The sequence below is a fragment of the Furipterus horrens genome, unplaced genomic scaffold (assembly GCF_987537825.1).
Source record: "Furipterus horrens unplaced genomic scaffold, mFurHor1.1.pri manual_scaffold_7, whole genome shotgun sequence".
Taxonomy (NCBI): Eukaryota; Metazoa; Chordata; class Mammalia; order Chiroptera; family Furipteridae; genus Furipterus; species Furipterus horrens.
Window position 1 is genome coordinate 112,970,321 of NW_028327177.1, and position 26,146 is coordinate 112,996,466.

The 26,146-nt window shown below is 42.0% G+C and overlaps 1 protein-coding gene across 1 annotated transcript in view; it reads right to left on the bottom strand.

Moving 5' to 3' along the window:
* EPHB1 (EPH receptor B1) overlaps positions 1-26,146 on the bottom strand; it is a 153,694-nt gene that overhangs the window by 41,184 nt on the left and 86,364 nt on the right. Inside the window, exons 8-9 of the mRNA XM_090284300.1 lie at positions 15,384-15,631; positions 7,524-7,739 (exon numbers count right to left, since the gene is read on the bottom strand). Coding sequence (XP_090140426.1) covers positions 7,524-7,739; positions 15,384-15,631 — 464 coding nt within the window. The remainder of the gene's footprint in view (positions 1-7,523; positions 7,740-15,383; positions 15,632-26,146) is intronic.

Genomic DNA, 26,146 nt, shown 5'->3' on the forward strand with positions numbered 1-26,146 from the left:
TCAGAAGACAATGAAACAATGTCTTTAAAGTGCTGAAAGAGAAAAAAAAATTAACCTGGAATTATATATCCAGCAAAAAAATCTTTCAGAAATGAATGCAAAATGTAGATGTTTCTCTGATAAAAGAAAACTAAAAGAATTAATGCCAGAAGGCCTGCATTACAAGAAATGCTAAAGGAAGTTTGTCAGACAGAAGGAATGATACCAGAGGGAAACTCAGATAGTCAGGAATGAAGGAAGAACAAAAGAAATGGAAATTATTTTGAGGTAATATAATACCTTAATATCTTAAAGTTACATATACTGTTTAAAGGAAGAATTGCAAGACTATCTTGTGGTACTTTTAACGTATGTAGGTGTAATGCATATGACAACTATAATGTGAAGGGCAGCAGAGATGGGGATTGTAAATGGATCTGTATGTTTTGATTATGTTGTTTCTACATTTTATGTAATATGGTAGGTACAATATTAACCCTAAGTAAACTGTGAAAAAATTTAAAAAGATATTTATATATGTAGACTCTAGAGTGACCATGAAAAAATGTAAAGATAGAGCTGAAAAACCAATAGATAAATGGAAGTTAATGACTCACCCACCTCTGCCTGAAAATGGGGTGGGGGGAGATGCAATAGCACCTGGCCTCTATGAGAATCACCCAAAGGCCAGCAGAGCTAGTTGGCAAAGATGTCAGCTGACCTGGGCTCTGAAGACAATACTTTGCCAGGCCTTTGGGAAAAAAGAGAAAAAAAGAAAGACAGAGAAACAGGCTTTCTGGGATACCACAAATGACCAAAGTCAGGGAGGGGGTGATCGATCCATCATCACACTGGGGGGCCAGAGAGTGAGCCACGGCACCCTGAGCACTGGACTCAAAGTCCGGAGACCTAGACTGAAGGCCCAAAGCTGCACTGGCAAGCTAAGCGATCTCGAATAACTCGTTTGACCACTCTGGGCCTCAGATCCCTTGTTTGCGAAGTGAGCAGGTAGGATTTAAAGTAAATTCTTAGTAATTGCTTCTCTGGAGGGAAGGAACAATTGGACTTCCATGCCTCCTACTTTTGTATTGATAAATGTTAAGCTCCCATGCTCAGAATGAGGCCCTTTGCCCACTCGACCCTCTCCCAAGTCATTACTTTTATACTCACTGTTTTGATGCCTGTCTTTATGCCAGTGACTCCTAAATATACATCTTCATTTGGACTTTTCCTCATGCTTCAAAGACATATATTTAGCAGCTCTAGTTAGATATCCTACCAGCACTCAAAATGTCCTGAGCAATGTCTTTCAAAATGTCGTAAGTATCAAAATTGCCTGGGTAATTTTTTGGTAACAATGCAACGGCCCAGACTCTACTCTATTTCCATAAGTCTATGTGCTCCTTATTAGTCTCCAGGTAAATCTGATACCCATCAAAGTTTGAGAAACACTATTCTAAACTAAACCTACATTCTATTCCCAATCCTTCTACTGCTCCAAGCAGTTCCTTTCCAGACCCCCACTCTCAGAGAATGGCGTCCTCATCCACGCAGAAGCACAGGTCAGATACTGGATATTATCCTTGGACCTCTGCCACCTTCACCTGTAAGCATCATTTACTATCAAGTCCTGTTCATGTTATTCCCCTGATCCCTCTGAGCTTCATTTATGTCCACCATCCCATAGCCTCCTGATACCTCTTCTTGCTTCTGCTGTTGCCTCTCTCTCCCACCCATCCTCCACACTGCAGCCAGGGTAAATGTCTATATATAACTTTTATATATATGACACTTTCAAATTTCTAGAAAAGTTGCAAGAATACCACAAAGAATGTCTGTACACTCTTCGCCCAGATAACTCATTTCAACTCTCAACAATTGTACCAGAAATGCCCTCTTATTCCCTGGTTGGTTATCATACCTCCCTTATCCTTTTCAATCTGGAACAATCAGTCTCCTTGACATTCATGACCCTGGAATTTTTAAAAATCACAGGTCAGGTGTTTAATAGAATGTACCTCAATTTAGTTAATCTGATATTCCCTCATGATGAGAACCAGGTTATAACATTTAGAATGGCACATCTCAAATGTTATGTTCTTTTCATTACATCCTAACAAGTGCCATTCAATGTCTGCTTGCCCTGTTATTGCTGGTGTGAACTTAATTCACTTGATTCAGATTGCTGTTGCCAAATTTCTTTGGAAAGTTATTTTTCCACTTTTGTGATAAATATTTTTGGGGAAATACTCTATAAAATCCTGTTTGTCTTCAATATCTCACCCTAAGTTTCAGAATCCATTGATATTTCTTCACTTAATCTGATGGCCACCAAATAGTGATTTTCTAATATATCATTTTTTCCAGTATTGGGGAAGCTTTTTCTTCTCTTCATTTATTTACTCAGTGATATTCATATTAGTGTGGACTACATAGTTCCTATCTTATTCAATAGGTTATAAACTGTTACTATCATTATACATTTTCAGACTCAAATTATCCCATGTTTGGACACTGAGAGGCCTTGAAGCTGGGTATTGTTCTTTTGATATGTCCCCACCATTCTTCGAGTACTTTTATATTTTACAGAACAAAGAGATTTGCCAGCTTATCTTGTATTTTCTGTCCCAGTCCCTAGAAGAGGCCACTTCTCTAATGAGTCTTGGTTGTTTTTAGTGTAAAAGAATACGCAGAATCCAAGATGTGAGTGCCAGGTGTACTCTTCACTACACAGGTGTCATTACTTTGAGGCATTCTATTTCTCTCTCTTTTTGTTCTATGTTGAAAACCACAAATTCATATCAATATCTCCAATTCCATTCAGCACCACACAATTCATTCTAGCTTTCATGCTTTCCGTATTTATACATTACCTCCAATATATTTCTAAATGTCTCTACATATAGCTGATTTTCCAGTCTTGCTGAGCTGCCAGCCCCCTCGCACACAGGTCTCAATCCCTGCTACGGCTTGCTTCCCTTTCTCAGAATGTCTACTTTGCGTGGGCCAAATCATTTTCTTTCTTCTTTTTTTTATTTTTTGGTTAAAAAAAAGAAGAAAGCCAAGGAAGTATTTTTTTTGTCTTGTCTTTAAAAAAGGGAGGAGAAGAGATTGGAAGGAAAAGGCAAAAGAAAGGCCAGGTTGTTTTTCTAAAATGAAAATCCATCATCTTTGTGTGTGCACCTGTGCATGCACACACACACACACACACACACACACACACACACACACACACACACACATTGAGCTCTTAAATGGCTTCCCATTGCTCTATGGCTATAAATTTCATCACAAGGGTCCAGGAGGTCCTGCATGATGAAACTGCTGCTGACCTCCCTGGTCACCTTTCCCCTCTTTCTCCAAATACCACGTAAAAGGGTTTTCTCTCAGCTGCTCTAAAAGTCCATTTTCCTTCTTGCCACAGGTTCTTTGTATATGCTGCTTATGTCTCTTAGTGCTCCAACCCACCCCATTCACTTCAATGACATCATTAAAATGTCTGCTGCAGCACCATCTTTTCCTCTGGAAGCCCTCTTTAAGTCCCCTAGATATACCCTGACTATTTTGTCATTTATTGTTTTATTCACACTCTCACAGAACACACTGATTCTTATCTCAACTGGTAATTATAAGCTTATTTGTATATATGTTTGTTTAGTATCCCCTTTCCTCATTAAACTGTGATGTGAGAATAAGAATTATGTCTCCTTCTTATCATGAATGTGCCCCTAGCCATGGCTCAATATTGGTACATATAGATGCTCGATAAATATTTTTTAATGTATATAATGTGTATTTTTATAAACGTAAATTGTTTAATCAGTAAACCTGATAATGTTTTCTATTTTAAATAAAAGGAAAACCATGAAAGAACAATATGATGCATATGGGGAGGCAGGTGAACATAGGACTGTGAAAGCTCCTAGATCTAGGGATTTATAAGCTTCATCATTTAGAAGAAACACAGAAATCATAACAAATAATCCAAACAATGTATATAGAAAAATAATGTGGGCAGTTTTTAACCTCAGAAAATTTTAATATAAAGTATATAGAAATTGCATATTGGCTCCCATCATTACATAAGTGATTCAGGGTCATTAAAATGTTAGTTCTTCCGAAGGTAGAATAGAATTCCATTTAAAATCCAAAGATGAGTGTATATGTATGTGTGCATGTTTTGAAAGTGGACAAAGTGATTGTAAATCACTCTCGAAACAAAGTATGTTTGATAAGAGTCAAGAAATATTTTTTTCCAAAAACAAGAAGAATGAAGAATAACTTACTTTACCCAAAGAGTAAAACTTGCTAAAATGATTAGAATCGGAACAAAGCAGATTGTAAAACTGTTGCTGAAGTTAATAATCAGAACAAGATGGTTGGGCACAAGAATCAACAAGTTGATTAATGGGAGCAGAATTAAAAATAAAAACATAGTTCATATAATGAACTTATATGACAAGGATGACATGTGATTCAATAAAAATAGGTAATGTATTTAATATGTGATACTGGCATCATTATCTATTCATCTGGGTAAAAACAGGGTAATATCTGTCCTAATACATATTAATAAATAAATTTGAGAATAGCTCTTGTATCAGTCACCAAGAGAATGGATAAATAAGCAAAGTAATACTACTATAAATAGGAAAAAACTACTGCTACACGCAATATGAATGGATCTCACACACAAAATGCTAAGTTAAAGCAGCCAGACAGAAAGCATATATGCAGTGTGGTTCCACTTATGTGAAGTTCTAGAACAGGCAGAAGAAACTTATGGTTGAAATAAAAGCTAGAACAGTGGTTGCCTCTGGGTGTAGGGTGGTGATGGGATGTGAGTGGGGAGGAATGTGAGGGAACTTTTCTGTGTGAATATAATATTCTGTATCTTGATAGAAATATGGGTTACTGAGTTCTATGCATGTGTTGAAACTAAGTGTACACTTAATATTAATGCATTTTCTTATATGCAAATTTTACCTTAAGCAAAACGAACTACAAACAAATACTTTAGTTAAAGATGTATGGGGAAGTGTGCAGAAATGATAGATATTGGTGTCTGCACTTATCTGGAGATGCAACAACACAATAGGTGGAGTGCTCAATGGACAGTGACACTAGCACCTGGGTGGTGGGAAATGGCCGTCCTCCATAAAATTCTACCAAGTGTTCTGCATGCTTGAAATTTTTCAAAATAAAATCTTGGGGAAAATAAATAAATTTCAGGAATATTAAGTATTTAAATATAAAACAAAACCCTGAATAAAATAGTACAGAATACTTTTAAGAACATTTTATAAACTTGGAGTGAAGAGAACTTTTAAAACAAAAACCTAAGAAGACATAGAGGAAAAAGATATATCTTTTGACTGTATGGATATTGACCACTTTTGAAAGCCAAAGGATATCATAAAAAATATCAAACGAAAGATAAATACCATATGATATCACCTGATACAGAGAACTATTGAACAACAGAAACAAATAAGCAAAAATTGAACCAGAGGCATGTAAACAGGGAGCACATTAATAGTTACCAAGGTAGAAGAGGGGAGGAAGAGGAAGGGAGGGAGAGGAGGGGGGTAAGTAGGGGAAGGGTTTAGTAAAGGAACTAGTATAAATAACCCATGGACATGTACAACAAGGTGGGTGTTAACTGTGGGAGAAGTGGTGGGCTGGGTGGGGGGAGGAATGGGGAAAAACTGGGACAACTGTAATAGAAAAACAATAAATAAATCAAAAATTTTAAACATATATCAAACAATCAAGAGATGGGGAGGGGAAACTGATTGTATCACACATGGCAGACAAAGGGTTAACATTCCTACTATAAAATGACTTTCTATAAATTTCTCAAACACCAGCAAATAGACCCAACCAGTAGCTTAGTTGGTTAGTGTGGCATCCTTATATGCCAAGGTTGCAAGTTCAGTCCTTGGTCAGGACACATATAAGAATCAACCAACAAATGAGTAAACAAGTGAAATGACAAACTGATGTTCCTCCCTCTCCCTCCTTTCCTCTCTCTCTCTAAAATCAACAAATAAAACAAACTAACAAACTGATAGAAAAATAGGTAAAAACATGTATAGATAATTAACAGAAAAGGAAACAGGAGTCTCAGTAACTGTGTGAAAAGACAATATCTCTAGCAGTTAGGTGAAAATGCAAATTAAAATGTATCATTTTTCATCTTTGGATTGGCAAATTTTTAAAGATTGATCACCTCTAGTGCTGGTGAAGATGCTGGAACATGGGTACCAAACACTCTTGGTGGAGTGTGAATGTTTACAAACACAAGACACAGAATAATAGGCACAGTATGATTGCATTTTTCTAAAATCAAAATTTTTGCAGAGAAAAACGGGAAAGGAGACATCCAAGTATTAAAATGGAAGCTTCAGGAAAGGGGTTGGTAAACAAACTATGGCTTGAGTGACAAATTTGGCTGGACACCTGGCTCTTACAACTTATGAGCTAAGAATGGTGTTTTTACCTGTATAAAGGGTAACATTTTAAACAATTATGTAACTTTTTGCATAATAGCCTCATTTTGCCTCTTGGCCATCAAAGCTTAAAATATTTACTCTCTGGTCTCTTAGGTTACTGACCCCTGCTTCAGGGGAATGTAGATTCTTAGGTATCCTTTTCTTCTTATTTTTATGTATTGTTTTCATTTTTATAATAATAATAACTTAACTAGATCAGTAGGTGGATGCTGTTGGGAATGGATGTAAGAAGATAAGGGGAAACTGGGGGGTCTAGTTGGAAGCTACTGTTAATAGTCCAGGTGAAAGAGAATGATACTCTAGAGTAGGGTGGGAGCAGAGAGAAAAAAGGAAAGGGATATACTTTACAAGAAGCTGTAGGAGCTGCTGAGGGACTGGACATGAATGGTGAGGCACCCAGAAAAATAAAGGCTGGTTCCTAGGTTTTGGCCATTGGTTGAGCAGTGCAACTACTGAGATGGAAAGAGTGCGGAAGGGAAATTAAAGCATAAATCAAATGCTCTCTTTTGGACCTGCGAGAGTTAACTAAGCAGTTGGATGTAGATGGTTAGAGCTGCCTGGGATGTGGAGCAGGAGGCAGAGCAGGCAGAATGGATTTAAGAGTACTCATCATACAGATGGCATCTGGAAGCAATAAAGGAGAAGAGAAGGGGACCAAGTGTCTACCTGGCGACATAGTGCCAACCCAACTAGATCCTGTTTCCTGCCGACAGATGTCTCTGATGCTGCTGTTCGACTGGATTCCCCAAAATCATCTGCTCCAAATGTCCTTTTCCCATTGGCCAAGAAACCCCATAGCTTCCGAATAGACACTGACCCTTCCTCATAACCTATGCCCAAACGTTTGCCTGGACAGCTAGCTGCTATCGTTTCTCCCCGATGGATTGTTTTCCCAGCACTTGGCTCCTCTAGTAAAGCGGTGAGCTCAGGTCCCAAGCTCTCTGAGTACAGCCCTGCTGTGGGTCCACAGACATGTGTAGCCCCCTTTTTCTCATGCCATGCTTTTACCTGAGCATACCAAGGACTCACCAAGGAGCTAGTGTAGGTGGGGTCTGAGGTGTCATCCTGGAGGTAGCGGGAAAGGCCAAAGTCAGACACCTTGCAGACCAGGTTACTGTTGACCAGAATGTTCCTTGCAGCCAGGTCCCGGTGCACATAGTTCATCTCAGCCAGGTACTTCATTCCAGCAGCGATGCCCCTGAGCATACCCACCAGCTGGATCACCGTGAACTGTCCATCATTTTGCTGTAATAAGACACAAGGGGTATCAGGATCATGATGCACTTCAGTGGTTAAAGAAAAGCCGAAGTGCCACAGCCCTGCTGCTTGTCAGCCTCTCAGCACTGGGGGGACCACTCACTGTTCCGTCCCTCCCGCACTTCCATCCTCATCCCTCCCCTTGAATGCTTCCCTCTCTTCCCCTTGCCAAGCCCTGTCAATTTCATCTCCAAATTACATCTCAAATGCATCCACTCCTTTCCATCTCCACTGCCGCAACTACGACCAAAGTCATTGTCATCCATCACCTGTAACAGCCACCGTGCACCTTCCCCCCGCACCCCCATCCATTCTCTATCCTGTGGCCAGAGCTGTCTCTGTAAGACATAAAGCAGGGCATGTCACTCTCTGGCTTAAAGCTCTCTAAGAGCCTCCCATTGTGCTAAGGTAAAGCTCCAAAGCTCTTTAGCATGGCCCACAAGACCCCATGGAATCAGCTAGCGCCTCATCTTATACCAGTGTGTCCCTCATGTCCATGTTAAAGCCATGGTGTCTGCTGACCTTTCAATCTTTTTCCAAGCCAGGCTCTTCCTGCCTTAGGTCCCTTACACATGCCATTCCCTCTGCTTTTCCCCCACAATCAACAATTATCTGTCTTTCAGGTTTCCCCAGAGAGGATGTCTCTGTAACTAGTCCCCTTCCTCAAATATATTTAATTCTTTACTACTATCTTTCAGTGTATGCTCTTGTTTTTCTTCTCAGCAAATGTCACAACTTTTAGCTTGTGTGTGTGTGTGTGTGTGTGTGTGTGTGTGTGTGTGTATCTGCTGCTCGACTCTAAGCAATTTGAGCTTAAGAACCTTCCCTCTTGTGGTCACCACTGTATTCCCAGTGCTGAGAGCTCTAATGCAGGTAGAAACAGCTCAATAAACAGGTGCTGAATGGATGACTGCTACATCTCTCCCTGTTTCCAGAATTAAATGTTAAGGTAGCTTCCTTGGGTGCCACCAGGCTATCACCCTGACACTGGAATAATCATGCCAACCTCATAGGGATCAGTGGGGCAGAAGTGCACACAGAGTGTCTGGCATGTGGACCCTCCTAGTGAATGAGAGCTGTTGCTGCTCCTCATCATGCTAGCCTGCAGTGCTGCCCTCTTTCCAGTCATCAGTGTGAATGCCCTCCACCCAACTCTTCAGCGAATGAATCTATACCATCCTCCTGCCTCCCCAAAGCCCCTGGTTCTTGGCTCTGCACACACTGGTTAAATAACTGAACCCTGGGCCACATTGCTAGGAATATATTTTCCCATTGAGTTCATCCACAGCTGCTCCCCCGAAGGGCTATGAGTTGTGTTCTGTAAGTAGAGCATGGTCCAAGCATTGAAATGCTAGGACTGGGGGAGTGGTTGGAGGAGACAGACCCCCAGGGTCCAGCCTAGTCTCCTGAACACAGGCTTTAGGGAAGGCAGTCGCTCCCTCTGCCCGAGTGTCCTCATGTGAAATGCAGGAAGCATGAACAATGTGAGGAGCTCCCATTTATTGAGTACCTACTCTATGTGAGGGGGTACACAAGGCACTCACATGCATCACCTCACTTAAATATGTGTGGGACACATCATTCATGCATGTGCTCCTGCAAAAGCATTTTTCTATGCAAAAACAAGTACAGAAAAATAAAAGAGCTCTTATAAAACTACCTTGCTTATTAGAGGAAACCAAAACAATCAAAAAGTCTAATAATGCCAGAATGAATTATTGAAGACTTCCTCGTGCAAATGGCAAGCCTGGGTCCATGTTCACCTGGGTTATGGCCCTTGATAGCTGAAAGATTAGAGCAAATTGACAGTCTCTTTACTCCTTCCTGTGACCCCTGCCAGAGGAGGGCCCCCAAACACACTGGCATTGATATCCCCCACATTCCAGGCTATTTCTAACTCAAACCTTAACCACCTGCCCAGAATGCTTCCTCCACAGTATTTTCTCCTAACTAACTCCAAAAGAACGTGCAGAGCTGCTTTTTGGAAACTCTGACTATTTTTCAGCACATGGTGCCCATCTACAAGAGCTAGATGTGTCATGAGAGATGTAAATTCTCCTTACTGATGAACTTCAGTCAATGCCACCTCAAGAAGTTAGCCAGGCTAGCACCATTCCTTTTCACTAAGTAGGTCTCTGGGGATCTGCCTCCTCAGAAAGTTCTCAGGCAACTTCTGTATATTTGAAATTGTATTCTCACTTAGCCTGAAGTCACAGGGTCACATATGTTCAATCCAGGTTGTTACTTCCTCTCCATGCATGCAGACAACACTGCTGTTGAAAACAAATGTCTCCCTAAAGAAGTCAACTCATATATAGGTGTTGGGGGAGCCCTTCTGGTGGTGCTAAACAACGTTGAGAAGAGCAATATTGAAAGCATGTGCAGTAACCTGTCTATGTTCCTCCATTAAGTCATTTAAGTCTTCATAGGCCTGCTTTATTATCTGATTTGTTGTAAAATTTAGATCAGTCATCCTTAGAGTTTCTGGAGTCAAGAAGGACCAATAAGTACCTAAAATTACAGATTTTGTAGCCAGGTAGATCCAGGTTGGACCCAGGGTCTACCATTCACTGTATGTATGCTCTTGGTCAAGTCATTTAACCACCAGAGCAGTGATTTCCATATCTGTAAAACAGGAAGATAGTGCCCATAGTGTCCATTCTTCATAGGATTTTGATGAGGTTAAATGAGATGATACATATAAAAGGGCTTAGCTCAGTGCCTAGTGAACACTAAGATAGCAGCAATGGTTGCTGGTATTATCAGCAAGGCCATAATGTCACACGAATCAGATCTTCCATGTACCTTGGGTGCCTGGAGAGAGACTGAGGGCACCTAGGGCCAGAACTGTGGGCTCTAGGTGTGTGGGGGAGACATCCTAGGACCATTGCCTTTGGAGAACCTAATTCATAGGCAATTCTGAGCTCAACAGGTTAGCATGCAATAGCCCCCCCCCCCCAAACAATGTATCATATGGTTTGGAAACTAATGATGCAAGCCTGAAGTTTGAATCAGTTAATCAATAAACACTGACTTCTTCCATTACTTACTTGACTTTTGAATGGCAAGTCATACTTCAAAGAGCTATGCTCTCATCCTTAAAATTGGCTCTGTGAGTGGCAGGCAATAATATATTGTTTTTATAGAGAAGATAAATTAAGTCCAGAAAGTTTAAGTGATCAGCCTTCAATCACTTTGTGTGGTTTTGGCTTATAACAAGATTCTAAGTCCAGAACAGAAAATTATGTCTCTACTGACATTCCATTTCTGATCATTTGGTAACAGGCTATCTCAAATACTGGGTGGAGAATAAGGCTGTGTATAAATGTCACAGGAAAAGAAGCCATGATTGATTAATGATGTCTGCCATGGCCATGGAAATGGAAAGTAGAGACATTTCTACCACATATATGCTACACTTATCTAACTCTTAACTCCAGTGTCTTTTCCATCGGAATATGCTGACTTTGCGAAGGCTAATGCATTTTCTTTAGGATCTGCAGGGTAATCACATATCAGGATAAGACAGGGTCATGCTTGTTGAGTTCCTATTCTTGGTGAAACTTAAAGATATAAGCATATTAAGATTTTCTAGTATGTTCAACTGTTTTATGTTCATTTCACTGGTATAACTCCCCAGGAAGAAGTTCCAGAGATATGAACATCAGCATATAAAAATAAACAAGATAAAAAAAAGAGATTTCTTAGTGACTTTGGGAAAAGGGCTGCCATGGTAAAAACACAACACAAAGAAGAAATACAGCCTAGGTGAAGAGATTTAAACTTTCTTCCCTTCACGAAGTGCTTTCTGCTGAAATTGCTTTTCTGAAAATTCACTGAAGCTACTTGCTGGCCCTTTTATTAGACAGGAAGGATTTAGGTATTTCAACTTTCATTGACAAACCCACTTCAGGAAATGAAACCCTTATTTGATTTGTTTGAAGAGAATGAATCATAGATTTTTTTTAACTAAAAAAGGACATTTCAAGATCATCCAGCTCAATGCCTTTAGTTTATAGATTGAGAAATTGAGTTAACAGATTTGTTCAAGGCCACAGGGTGACTCATAGCAGAGCCCAAAGCAGAATCTCAGTTTCAAGACTCCCAATCTGGTGTTCTCTTCCTGACATCTGGGTTACTGTTGTCTAGTTTTAGTCCATGAATGAGCTTCCCTGATGAGAAATGTCCCCATTTGTCACTGCTCAGTGACTTCCAAGAGTCTTTCAGTTATGACCATCTGTGAATGAACCAGAAGCAACCATAAGGCCAAGCTTTAGGCCTTACAGAGCATCTTGACCTTATTGGCTCAAGCATAGGACATTGATGAGGTTTGGAGGTTGTTCATAAGATTATGGAAGAGCCTCCAGATTAAATCCCCTGAATTTGAATGCCAAGAAAGAAAGACATATTTAATTATAGATTTGCATGATACATAATCCATGGCACAGACACTTGGGGGGAAAATGGAAAATAATGAACATATTGAATGTGTGGTTGAAGAATAATGGTATTACCAATCCCTCCAGATTGTGAGGAGCTCTACGTCCCACAATGGGAGAGGAGCAGTTGAGTAGACTATGAGAAGTCATGTATAGTGGGCTCACTGGACCCCCAACGCCCAGAGCCTCTCAGATGCTGATCCAGAGCAGGAGCTGTGGCCACTCTCCAAAGATGCCATATCCGCCATATCTGGTGTGAAAGGATCAGGTGGAGGGAGGAAACAGCTGCACAAATTGAGGATTAACCCCTTCCTGCTGTGAATGGTGATCCTAAAATTATTCTACTTCCCAGAAGATGGACCCTACAGAACTTAACTGATGACCTACTTTTAGATTTTATCAAGCAGCAGATACATCAATGAATGTTGCTATGCTCCAGGGTTTGCTAGAAAGGCTGAAATTAGATTTATAGATTACCTGCCTCCATGCTGTGTGACGAGTCAGAAACGCTTCATTTCCCCTTTCCTCCTGGCGCAGCCTGCTCTGGCCGCTCCTTTCTGGCCTTCCTTTCTCTTTGGTTTTCCTGTGCTCCTCTCTCGCCCCTAGCTTTTCTCCCACCACCCAGACCTCATCATCATGAAAAATAATGGTGTCCAACATGCCCGCATGTCCTGGCCTCCAAATGGAAACAGCATTGTGCAGAGCAACGCTGTCGGGCTTTGATTTCCCGCAGCCTCCTGAGAATGAATCTCCCTGTTCCCTGCACGGTCCTGAGAGACAGAGTCCCAGATTGTGCTGTGACTCTCTGTGAAGTACTTTCAGATGGCATGTAGGAAATAACGGACTCCCAAAAGGGTCTGGAGGCTCATCCCAGAAAGCACTTTTTCTTCTAACATTGCCTTCTATTCACTTTTATTTGACTGTTTTCATGAGAGGTCTGATCATGAACGAATGCCCTCAGGAAAGCATGGTCCATACCCTGCTCTCATATGAGAGGCCTGGCTACATGGACAAGAGAGCAGGCTCACTCCAAATAACTACATTTCTCTTGTCACCCTGGAACACTTTTGTCTCAGAAAGTGTTATTTGCGTTTCTCACTCAATTAGCATTTACCAGGCACTCACTGTGCTAGGTACCAGGTGGCAAAATACAAAGCATAACCCATAGCCTCAAGGAGGCTGTACCAAGCAAAGTACATGGGGTCCACAATCTACATCTGTTGTCCCTTCCTGACCCCTCGACACCAGAAAAGGGAGGCACTACTGCTTAATGACTCAGACAAGGCAAAAAGTGTGTGCTTATCCTGCAAAGCTAGTTTCAGAACTGTGCAAGTGCCACTTCTAGATGAGTGCCCAGCTGCCCTTCCACACTGCAGTTCCTAAGCTGTGCCCCTGAGCTTTGGAGCCACCATGCAGCTGCTTGACAGATTATCAGATCAGCAGTGCTGATTCTGGCCTTTGAACACACTGTTCCAGTGTTCTCATCTTACCTGCCTGCTCCCCCACCTGTCCGCAAAGTCCTCATTCTCCAGTATCAAATAAATTCTTCCTCCTTTTTGAAGCCTTCCCTGGTTTCCCCAGCAAGATTTCAGTTCTTTGCTTGTGATACCTCTGTATTCCATGCATGGAAACAGAAGTATAATATAGGCAGATGCTTGTTGGAAGTTTCAGACACTAATGTCCTTGGGGGCAGGGATTTCTGTGACATGTTACATTCTCTAAGATGGACATAATAGGACCCCCCATCCCTTACGTGTAAGAATATATTAAGTTTCTGTCCTTCATCAAAATCCAGGGCCTGTCTCTTACCCTTGCATCAGATGGGCCCATCACTATGATTGAAGTGATGCTGTGTGACTTTTGAAGCTGGGTTACAAAGCAAATACAGCTTCTGTCTTCTCCTCTGGGGATGCTTATTTTTGGGTCCCTGCTTGCTTGAAGCAACCCAAATAGGCCATGTGGAGAGATGCCAGCTGACCCCAAGCATCAACTATAAGACACGTGAGTGACAAGCCTTTGGATGACTCCAGGCCTCAGCCTTGAGCTGCCCCATCTGACACCACATGGAATAAAGATGTCCCTGTTTCTATTGTATTTTCATGAACAAAATAAATGGTTGTTGTGCTAAGCCACTAAAGTCTTGGTGTGATCTGTTACACAATATTAGAGAAATGTCTCTTTCATCTCTATAGGCCCAGCACTGGGCACAGGAGTAACCAGAGCAGTCATCCCATGAATGTTTCAATGACTGACTATAAATGGTTCTTTGGTCTGGAGCTATAGCTCCTGTTGGACAGCTTTGGCAGCGGGCATAGTCTGCTACTTGGTATTACCCTGAAGTCCTTGCTCAGAAGACTCTGCCCCATTCTTTGGTGCTGCCTGTTTTGCTCTCAGGCTCCCTTGAAATCCCCAGCTGAACCTTTTGTCCAAGGAGGACTTGCTCCCTGGCCTTTGCTTAAGCGGCATCCACTCCCCAGACATCAGCATCATGGCCATCCTCACTCACCTCTTCTTTGAGTAGCCCTGTGATAGCTCACGGAGATGCAAATGTTCCAGTGTGGTTCCACTTGGGCACACTGACAAGGGTCTTTTACAGATCCCCCTGTGATAGGCCTTCAGGTAACCCCACTGGTGCTGCATGTTGGGAGGGAATCACATTCTTCATCAATCCCAGAAAAGACCTGCGGATGCTGGTGACCTAATCTTCCCCTTTCTTGCCCAGAAGGCAGGTGACCCAAGCATCAGAAAAAGGCAATCTGTTTTATCTGTGAACTGCAAATGATAAGAGCTGGCTGGGAGGGGAGAGCAGCTGTGCCAGGGAAAAGGCAGAGATGGCCACCGGCATCAGCATGAATCACACGGGACTATGGAGCAGTTGAAAGTCTCTTCAATCTCCATGATTCGTAAAGATGCTGATGGTCATTCTCTAACCCCATCTATTCATTCTTATTCATCTGTCAAGCATTTATCGAGGCCCTACAACATGCCATCTTCCTACTGAGGGGTCCACAAGCTCTTTATTCTTTTCTTTAGGAACAAGTCTGTTAACCTCATGAACACCGCCAACACCCACACACATTTTACAGAGCAATTCCTGAATGCCAGGTTATCCTCACGCAGACATTTCTCCCCAGCCAGCATTCCCCAGCATCCATCAGTGTTAATATCATTCATGCCTCTGAGCTTCTCTTACCCTGAGAAAGGAATCCAAGGCTCCATTCTCCATGAACTCTGTGATGATCATGACTGGCCGACTCTTGGTGACCACACCCTCCAGACGAATAATGTTGGGATGGTCGAACTGGCCCATGATGCTCGCCTCACTCAGAAAGTCTCTACGCTGCTTCTCCGAGTACCCGGCCTTTAGGGTCTTGATGGCCACGTAGATTTCCCTCTTGCCTGGAAGTTTCAAACGCCCTTTGTACACCTCTCCAAACTCTCCTGCAATAAGAATGCAATTATTACCAGCTTTCTTCTAGGTTTATGGAACCACAAGGGGAGGAAGCTTATCAAGAACAATGGAGCTCAAAGTGGAATTATGATTAAAGGGGCAGAAATGGAAATAGTGTTTTCTCATTGTAACTATAATGTCTTGGCTCTAATCATTTCATGACAGAGAAGGAATACTAAAACATGTTCCTTACCACAGATCTTAGAAATAGTTCGGGTAACTAAAGTGGAATTTCAGTATACCAAGGTCTGTCCAGAAAATATCCAGCCACGTAAATATGAAAAATAGACATTTATTGAAGAAGATACAAGACACAAGAAACATTGTACATAGGACAATGATGCCTAAGTCCCCTTCAAAGGAGGCATCGTGGTACTTCATGCAGTTCTCCCAGCATTACGATCTTCTTGAAGAAATCTGGGTCATTGGTAGTGATTTGAATCAAATCATTAGCAACTGCAGCATGATGTTCCTTCTGCTCTGGTAGCAGAAGCCATGGGACGAATTTTGCCATGACACATTTCATGCCAAGATCCTGCATCAAAATCTCGGACACAGTTTTTGGAATCCCCAGATAAGCTTCTAGTTTTCACACTGTCAGTCACCAATCTTTGTACACGTTCAACATTCTCAGGTGTTCTGCTGTTTCAGACCTCCCAGAATGTGGATAACTTTCAACAGATTCTCGACCATCTTTGAAGCATTTGTGCCACACTTTTATTTGTGCTACACTCATTGCGCCATCCCCGAAAGCATTCTGAGTCATCTGAATAGTTTCTGTGGAGGAATGTTCCAGCTTAATGCAAAATTTAATTCAGGTTCATTGCTCTGCTCACTCAGTCATTTTGAATGTGATGGCCACACAGTACACATGCTTCCTCGGCAGCATCTACTGCCCCTACTGACTAGTACAGGAAGTCATCATTGTTCACTCATTTGCATTCCACACCACTCTCCTTGGCTGCCAGGTTCATCAATGTCCCACAAACCATTCTTGTTATATTAACAATGGCTGGGCTTTTTTGTATATAGGAGTTTGTTTTACTCCACATTGGGTTTTTCACTCATGTCCCAGCTGAATAATTGAAATGAAGGGTCAATTTCACTTTGGCAGAGTCATGATTCATTTTTAGCAGAGCCTGGCATAAGAATGTCTGGGGGTCAGCAGGTATATTCAGGTTTTTAGTTTTCTGAATGAGATAAATGGTGTTTATGTTCCTACACTTTCCTGAAAACATCTGTGGCTATTGGGTCCTTCAGAAGCAGACACAGAAGTTAGGAAGGAAAGTTAGCAGACACTGTGCAGGATAAAAGGGCAAGGAGCAGCATTGGCCATAATCCCAAATCACCATCAGACCTAACAGTATGAAAAGAAAGAATGAAGCAGTTATGGACAAGGAGAACCCTAGACTGCAATGCAGATTTAACAGTCTCATCCAACCCAGAGAGGAGCTCCAGAGCAAAGAGTGCCCATTCCAGAAAATTCCAGGCCCTAGTATCCCCGCCCTGCATAGTCACTGGCTATGCACCTGAAGGTGCTGCAGCTGGAGCCTGGCAGCTAACTACACTCCTGGCAACTGAACAGCACATAGTTCTCCCAAGCAAACAGGAGCTGCTGACCTCCATGGGTGCCACAGCATTTAAACATTTTTGCAATAAAATCACTGGGGGTAAAAACAATCTGGTGACACTATTTTTTAGCTGCTTAAAAAAAAATCTGTTGAACCTCGTTAAATGTACTTTTAAAAGTTATTTTTATGGTTTAACTTGGTTTTCTAACTTTCAGTTCTTTCACGTAAGGTGTTTAGTACCTACTTATAAGTGCATCACTGAAATGTGTATCAAAGGTCTGGCAGGAGAAACATGGCTCTCTGCTGGGAAAATCATCTTTTTTATTTTCAGCTTCTGGAAGAAAATGATGGACCACACTATGAGCAATCAGATAAATTACTAGTCATATTAGAAAAGCCAGTTAACATCTCCACTGTGATTCAGTTGGGAGTTCCTTTTGTTTTCTGTTACAGAACGATTGGAAGGAAGCTGCATGAAACGGTTTTTCATGCAAAACTGCTCAGGAGCCAATGAAACTTGTTAGAATCTAGAGCTAGAGTAAAGTTTGGCTTAAGCACCACTAGGAAGATTTCAATATGGACCTTACAATACCAAGATATGTATTATGTGCAGCATTGGTCTTGACATTTAATCACATGTCACTTTGGTGAACTGCTTGAGGTCAGGCTGAGTCTCATTCACATTTGTAGCTTATGCACCCTGCTGTAGTGCCTGCCTGGTACATGGTAGGCATGTAAATAAAAGTTGGGGTATCATAATTATGATATTGTTTGGTTTTTGCTTTGCCCATTCTTGGGTTCTAAACTGCTGGAGGTTCTATCTCTGCTCTATCCATAAGAAGTAGAAGTGCCAGTACTTACATTTTTATAAAAGGCTGTTTGCTGCAGCATTGTCTATAGCCAAACACCATATGACCATCACCCAGGGAATGGTTGAAAATGACATGGCATCCTGTGGAATACCATGAGCTAGCAGATGAATACTAATAGATGACTGATATGTATTGACATCAAAAGATGTCCACATTATATTGTTAAGTGAAGAAGAAAAGAAGAGCAAGTTACAGAATGTACTATGTAGTATGTACCCATATGTAGTATGTGTTTGTATATAAAAAGATATTTTAAAAAATTATGTCAAATTTATTTTTAGTTTCAAATTATTTTTTTAAGTAGTTAGTCTAGAACAATGGGAATAGGAGTGGGGAAGCCCAGATTAGTAAACTTAGTTACTTAAAAAAAAGAAGATTTTATTTATTTATTTTTAGAGAGTGGAGATGGGAGGAAAAAGAGAGGGAGAGAAACATCAATGTGTGGTTGCCTCTTGTGCGCCCCCAGCTGGGGACCTGGCCTGCAACCCAGGCACATGCCCTGACTGGGAATTAAACCAACTATTTTTTGGTTCACAGACCAGCGCTCAATCCACTGAGCCACACCAGCCAAGGCTTTATGTTGTTTAAATGGTTACAATTAGCAAATGAATAAAATTTAAAGAGAAGTACTAAACAACAGTTATCTGTCATATCTGTGTGTATGTATATATGTGTGTGTACAGTATTGTGAGCATGCATGTGCTATGTGTCCATATGCATGCATATATGTGTTCATATATGTGTACACATGTGTCTATATGTATGTGTGTATATATACATGGAATCATCCCTCTTACATCTTGACTTAACAGATAGATATTCAATAACTATAAGCTGAATGAATACACATTGCATATTTGATAAATATACTAATCAAAGAATATTTGTATTTCTTCCTTGTCACAAAAATTAGTTCTATTTTCTTTTAGTGAAAAGACATAGTTGGGAGTTGAGGGGAAAGTTCTGCTCATATTTCTTCTTGGAGGAGAAAGTACACCAACATTTATTGACCACCTACTATGTATCAGGCACTTTGCAGGTCTTATTTCATCAATCCTCACAACACCTTCATAAGTTAACAATTATTATGTCCATTTTACTAGTAAGAAAACTGAGTACAATGAAAATATGCCCCAAACCCCAGAGGGGTGAGTCAGAGTGAGGGCAGTTGTCCAGGCTCACCCCTTTTCCTGCCATACTGCCTCTCGGTAGGGGTGCTGGGTTAGCAGTGCCACAGGGAACAGAGCTATGTGGATATGAAGTTATGATCCAGGGACCACCATGCGCCAACTGCGCAGTTACTATCACAGCAACTCAGTATCCAGAGAACAGTAAACACAGTGGAACTATCTGAGAGAGAGATGTCCCTGCCTGGCTAGGCAGGTGGGATCAGAATATTTATGAACCAATTTATCAATTTTTACATAACAGTGTGTGAAGTTTGGAAAGTGCTCCAGGTGAATCTGACATTACCCACAAGACACACATAAACACCCAGGTGAGGACTTCTCTTCTACACCAGTGGTTCCTAAAGTTGGCTGCCCAATGAAATCACCTGGGGAGCTTTACAAAGTACAGAGGTCTGGGTCTCACCTCCAGTGGTGCCAGTTAGTTGGTCTGGGTGCAGTCTGGGCATGGCTATGTTTAAAAGATTCTTACAGAATTGGCTATGTTATTTGTGGGACCTGGCGCAAGATAAAAATGTAGGATTTCCTGTTCAAAAATTATCAAGAACTTTAAGACTGTGGCAGCAGAGCATTAAGCTGAGTATAGGATTGTTAGGGCAGTGAAATTACTCTGTATGATACTATACTGGTGGATACAAGTCATTATACATTTTCCCAAATCCATAAAATGAACAACACCAAGAGTGACCCCTAATGTAATGTAGGGACTTTGGTGATAATAATGTGTCCACATAGGTTCATCAATTTTAACAGATGTACCACCCTGGTGGCAGATATTGATAATGGGGGAGGCTGTGCATGCCTTGGGGCAGGGGCATATGGAAAATCTATGTTCCTTCCTATCAATTTTGCTGTGAACCTAAAACTGCTCTAAAAAGAATAAAGCCTTAAAAAATACTCTCCTTGGATCAGGAGAGATGGACTTGGTCACAGCTGTGGTGGTCATTACTTATCTCAGAAATGTGCTCTGCAATTACTGGAAAGCAGCGGCTTAAAGAACAGTGATTCTATAAAAACTGGTCTTTTCCTGTCTGGCAAAGAAACGACTTCATGATCTCCAAGCACCAACTGCAAAGAAGTCACTTAATCTATTAGCCGCACTCACAGGCTGTGCTCCACCCAGTAATTAAGGGGCCCCTGAGCGAAGTTCAGGGAATCTCTGGTCAGGAGTAAAGGAAGAAGATCAAGTCTATGCCAAGCCCAATACCCAACTTTGGGCACATCACATCTCCAGCCTTATCTTTCTCAGCTCTATGCAATAAAAAGAAATGATGGACTGGCAGCCCTTCATAACAGGGTGTTGAGCCTGAGAAAAGTGCTTTGTAAGCTACACACTGTTGGAAACACATGTGGGTAGGGAGTGAGGGTGGGGACTGGAAGAGAAAAGGAAAGAAAAGTCAGTTTCTTCAGCCTAGTGGGACTTGAAGGAGGTTCATCCAAGACACAGCAGGACTTTTTGCCAGGGGTAGTGGGAAAGTCCCACTGCCGTATCTGGTATCTGGGCATGGAGGATGTCCCCAGGTAAGCCTAGGGTGCTAACATCTGGGGGCTCTGGCCCTCTAGGATCTGTATAACCTCATCAGGAATATTGCCATTATTAGTAATGAACAGAAAATCAGGGCGTTATGTGGCTGACAGTCTAAGAAACAACTGTCACCTATAATCTTTGACTTCAGGTTCATATACTATTCTGATGAAATTGTTTTATTTTTTTATACCTTTTCTATAATGAAGGCCAGAGGTTGAGGTCTGTGGTGCTTTTTGATTTGCCACAGTCTGAACTCTATAAAGAGCTTCTTTCATTTTTTAAAATAAAAGTGCATCATACTTTAAAATATTTTCAACAAATCGAGCATTGACATTGTATTTAAAATAAGTGCTTATAAGAAATGTTTGGGTAGTGATTGTGGTTGATTCTTTCTCACAGTAATTGCAGCCAGCCTAATTTTGGTCTGGCTGGACTTTGATTGGCATGTGTCTTTGCAGCTGACCTTGGAGCCTCTCCTACAGCAAAACTTCCCCATGGCTAGGACTCAGTTCTAGCTTCAGGCCAATTTGGTGGCTAGTGGTTCTCAGTAGAGGTTCTGAAAGCTTGGTTCCTACCCAACAGCATCGGCATCACCTGGGACCTTGTTAGAAAATGCGGATTCTTGAAACCTATCTAGACCTACTGGATCAGAAGCTCAGTAGGTGAGGCCCTGTGACGTGGGTTTTAAAATGCCTCCAGGTGATTTTGATGCCTGGCTCAGATTTGAGAACAACCAACCTCAAGGCTGTCAGCTGAGGGTCATTTAGTTAGTTCCAGTGATTGTCCTCCCAGACAGCTGCTGAAATTATTCCCTATAAGTTGAAGCTCCTTGCCAGTTCCCCTTCCCTGTCCTCCTTGACAAAATAAGGAAGAGAGAAAAAGTGGTTCAGCAGCATTAAATACCTCAGCTATTAAATATAAAATCAGAAGAAAAGAATTTTCAATTTTTGAAAATGAAACACCCAACCTGCCAGCAGGAATTTTGAGAAGTAGCTGTCGGCTGTGTGCAGCACGAATCTACACACAATTGTACTTTTTTTTTTTTTTTTTGCAGCATTTTGAAGTCACAAACTGCCTTGGGGGGAAAACGGGAAAGCAGAGCTTCTAGTTACTAATTCAGGCTTCCACCAGAAAAGTGACTTTTAAAGATTAAATTGAAACTAGGTTTTAAAGTATGATTTCCAGCGAGTTTTATCACATGAGCCTGTGCAAGATAAGTAGGTTATTGCTGAACCAGGGATAGTAAAACCATGGCAAGCATTCCACTGTCTCCTTACCCGGCACTCAGGGCAGGGCATTACTAATCGATTACAACCCTATTCTCCTTCTCAGCAGAGTCCCCCAGATACTCATTACCAGGTTGCTGGAGTTGGTGAATGAGGTGGAACGAACACAGTGTCCACAATACCTAATACCTTGATGGTGAGAGCAGACTAGTATTCTCTTTTCTTGTAGCTTTTTGTGGTTGTTAGACAACTGCATACCTATATATCACTTATTTTCCTGATGTAAGTAAGCACGTATAATTAAAAATGCACCTCGGGCCTCATTGTTGTCCTTCTTAAGGCAGAAAACTGATCATATTAGAAGAGGAGGACTGGACGACGGGACCAGGGTATTGTAAGAAGAAATACTGTCCCCACAAAATGCGGGACAGTCTTTACAGCATACGACATGGGCATACTGAAGTTCAGGACAGGATCTTCATTCCCAGCAACGAGGCTTGGGTGTCCACTCTGCTGGAAGAATTTACCATCAGGAACAATGTCCTGGTATACTTAGCTTATTTTTTCCAGAACAATAACCAAAGTGGCAGGTAGTGTGGGTGTTACGTTCACCAGATCCAGATGAGACCTGTCCGGGTTTCAATTCTTGTTCTACCATCAGTTCAGCTGGCAGCCCGACCTTCAGCAAGCTCTCCTCTGAATGTTGATTCCCCACCCCCACCCCAGTTTAAAAACACATACTCATAAGGCTGTTATGAAGGTAAAATAAAATAATGCTTATAAAGTATATAGGCCAGTGTTAGGCACATGATGAGTGTTCAGTACATGGCAACTATATTAATTATAATTACTGAAGACATATTTGCTCTTCTCTTTTAGAAACTTCCTCTGTGACTCTTACCTTCACTCTGAATAAGCCCAAGAAGGTCAGGCTGGCAGGGAGCCTTTCTATCAAACCATCCCCAAGAAATCCATCATCTTCTTCAAAGAGAAGGGTTGGCGGGCCTTGCTGGCCCCATTCCCATCTGTACACATCACAGATTTCCTCTTTCCAACTCTCCTCACCCAGCCCCCATGCCATAAGCCTTCTTCTCCCTCACAATAAGCCAGTCTGTGGAAATGCTGAATTGGCAGCTGCTGGAGTCAGAGAGGATGTGTTTATTAATTAAAACACAATTGGCATGTCTTCCTCTGGATGACACCTTCTGGTGACACTTCTACCTACATTTCCATGCACTGGAAAGTCACACTCAGGGCTGCTGTATAGTTCTATAGGTTACATACTGCACAATCCAGGAGTGCCTTCCATGCCGTGGGGCCCAGTCATACATGGCAGCCCTGGTTTATGCTCTGGGCAAGTCTACTGACCAAACTGATCAGAATTAACCAGTGCATTGGCATTAACATTTGAGGTGACTCTTATTAGTAAGATTCATGGTTAAAAAGAGCTGAAATACTCAAAAGACACCAGATGGCTTTCTGACCTCTCTCTGCAGAGACTTCAATTTTTCCCATTATCTTCCGGGAGAAGGGGAAGGGTCAGCCTTCCTTCATTCCACTGGGCCAGTTTCAGAGCATGCATGATCTCACTCTACCTCTCCCCATTCTCCTGAACTCCACCCAGTTTTTTATCCCTGTAATGATTTTCCCTCAAGGGTCTACTTTCATTCAACCATATATGACAAATACTTAATTGAGCATATTAGGCTAGGCACAAGACGAACAACGCACTCATGTACCTTTGTCCCCACAGAACTTTGAGCCTGATGATAAAAGATGGACATTAAATAATTACATAAAGACAATGAGTAATTATAATTCAGTCTTCTTGAATGGTATCACACCTGGCTCATAGTTACTTTTTTATTCCTTCGTTCAATATCTTTCACAAGTTTAGAAGAAACTTTGGCAGTTGATGCAATTCTCCATCCTCATAATTCTAGATTTTACTCTATTGGCCTTCACTTGCCTGCACAACCACCACTACTCACACCCTAGGGGCTGGGTAGCCTTCCTATCCCTTCAAGATGTTTAACCTGATGCCTCTTATTGTTACAGAACCCCTGGGCTGCTCCAGTTGAAAACAAACCCACGGGCTCTTTAGTTAGGGGCCCGATTGCCCGCCGCCAAAATTATAACTCTCAATACCAGAGTTTGGTGAAAAGAAAACGAATTGTTTATTTAACAGTTATATAGATTTAGTTATTTGCGGATTTCCGTTGTTAAGTCTTATGCTCTTTAAAACACCCACAAACACATATCCTTGCCTCCCCCCCTTCCAAACCAGGCTAGTTTTAGGGAAGTCAGAGAAACCGTTTCCCTACTTTCCCAACACAGTTCAGCTTTACCAGCAGCTGCCAATCATTCAATCTGATTGGGGAGGTCCTTTCTGTGCTGTGGTGCCCTCCAGCTCTCAATGCAGAACCACCTGGATTCTCAGCCTCCTTGCAAACTGCCTTCTTTCTGCAAACCGGGTGGATCTTCTCTCCTTCTCAAAACTGCATGGCGAGAGCCTCTTAAAGCAGCCTGGAGACCCCTTCTCCAAGCCACATGGAGAAGGCCCCTTCACCAAGCCACGTGGAGGGAGCACACGAGAGAGCGAGAGAGCGAGCGCGAGAGTGTCTCAGAGTGAGAGCACGAGCAAGAGCCAGAGAGAGTCTGAGAGAGTCCGAGCGCCAGAGCCAGAGCGAGAGTCTGAGCTTGAGAGCCAGAGCCCGAACGAGAGCTTGAGAGACAGTCCCAGAGAGTCCGAGCTAAAATGTCTGCAGCTGCTTATATATCCCTGACTGCGTCATCTGACGCAGTGGGCGTTGCAAACAGTTCTGACCATTCACAGAACCTTACATAGGCTCTGTGTGCTTTTCATACCGTCCCCTGGTTCAAGACTCCTCCCATCTGCCTGAGGCTTTGGATGCATTAAAGCCATTTGCATAAGAAAGACAGTAGCCACCAGCCTCAGGCATGTGGAAGCATTTGAAAAGCTGCTTACTTCTCCCCATCCCCCAGCAGCAAACTCTGGGGATTTTTGGACTCCCCTGTTTCTGTAACAGTTTCCCCCCTTTCAGACTAAGACCCTTTATAATCTTATAAAGGACAATGGGCGAAGGTCTCATGCTCCTCTAACTGCTTCCTGCTGAACGTGGTCGTCGTCCTACCTACCCTTGGGTCTAGAAAATCCCTAATAAGAATGGGGATGTAGGGGAGGGTGCCCTTCCCACATGGGGAAGAATCTTGCAGAGTCCAGGTCAGTTGGCTATTCCTGGGTAGCAGCATGCTTGGTTTCCAAGGGCTGGTACTGCTGGACAAGCTGGCATTCTTGTCATATTCTGAGGGCAACAGACTTGGCAACAAGGTTAAAAAAACACAATTCAACCTATAACCTCTATATACAAAAGGCAGGTATTAATTTTTCAATGTCCCACGTTAGGAAAAGAAATGGCTTCTTTGGAGGAAGGTGTGCAGGGCACGTCACACCTGTTCAAAGCCCTTTTGCCCACTATACTTAGCTTGGGTTGAGGGGTATAAATTTTGGATTTCCCCCCTCTCAGACCTCTGGGCCCTTTCTGTCCAAGCCATTAGGACAGAAAAGAAACCAGTTTTAAAGTGAAGCCTGCAGACCACCCCATACTTCACCAACTCAACCACTTAGTTCAGCCAAACCGTTGAGTCTCAGGAGGTGGCAATGCAGATGGGCTTCTTAAGTGAGGCCTATATGTACAGATAATCGCTCAGGTAGAGATCATAGGCTTATGCCCTATGAAAACAGAAAGAACATGCATGTTAAATCACACAACACGATTCACAAACCAGTCTCTTAATCTGAGAGACTGTCCTATTGGGAAGACATCCAGTTGCAAGGCATTTGACATTCTTCTTGCCTGTAAATAAAGCATCCTTGATAATGTCACAGACTTGGTTTAACTTTCAAATGAAAAACAAACTTTATAGACAGTTAGCTGCACTGAGCATTGCAATTTTCCTTAAGTCATGATTTTTCTCCTTAAGATCACCCTCCTTGTCAGTAAAGGGCTGCATTAAGTCCAGTTTTAATTTAGCCTGTTCATTTGCATAAACACAACAAGAGCAGTGATTGATCACATATGATCTTTAAGTCTACTTTG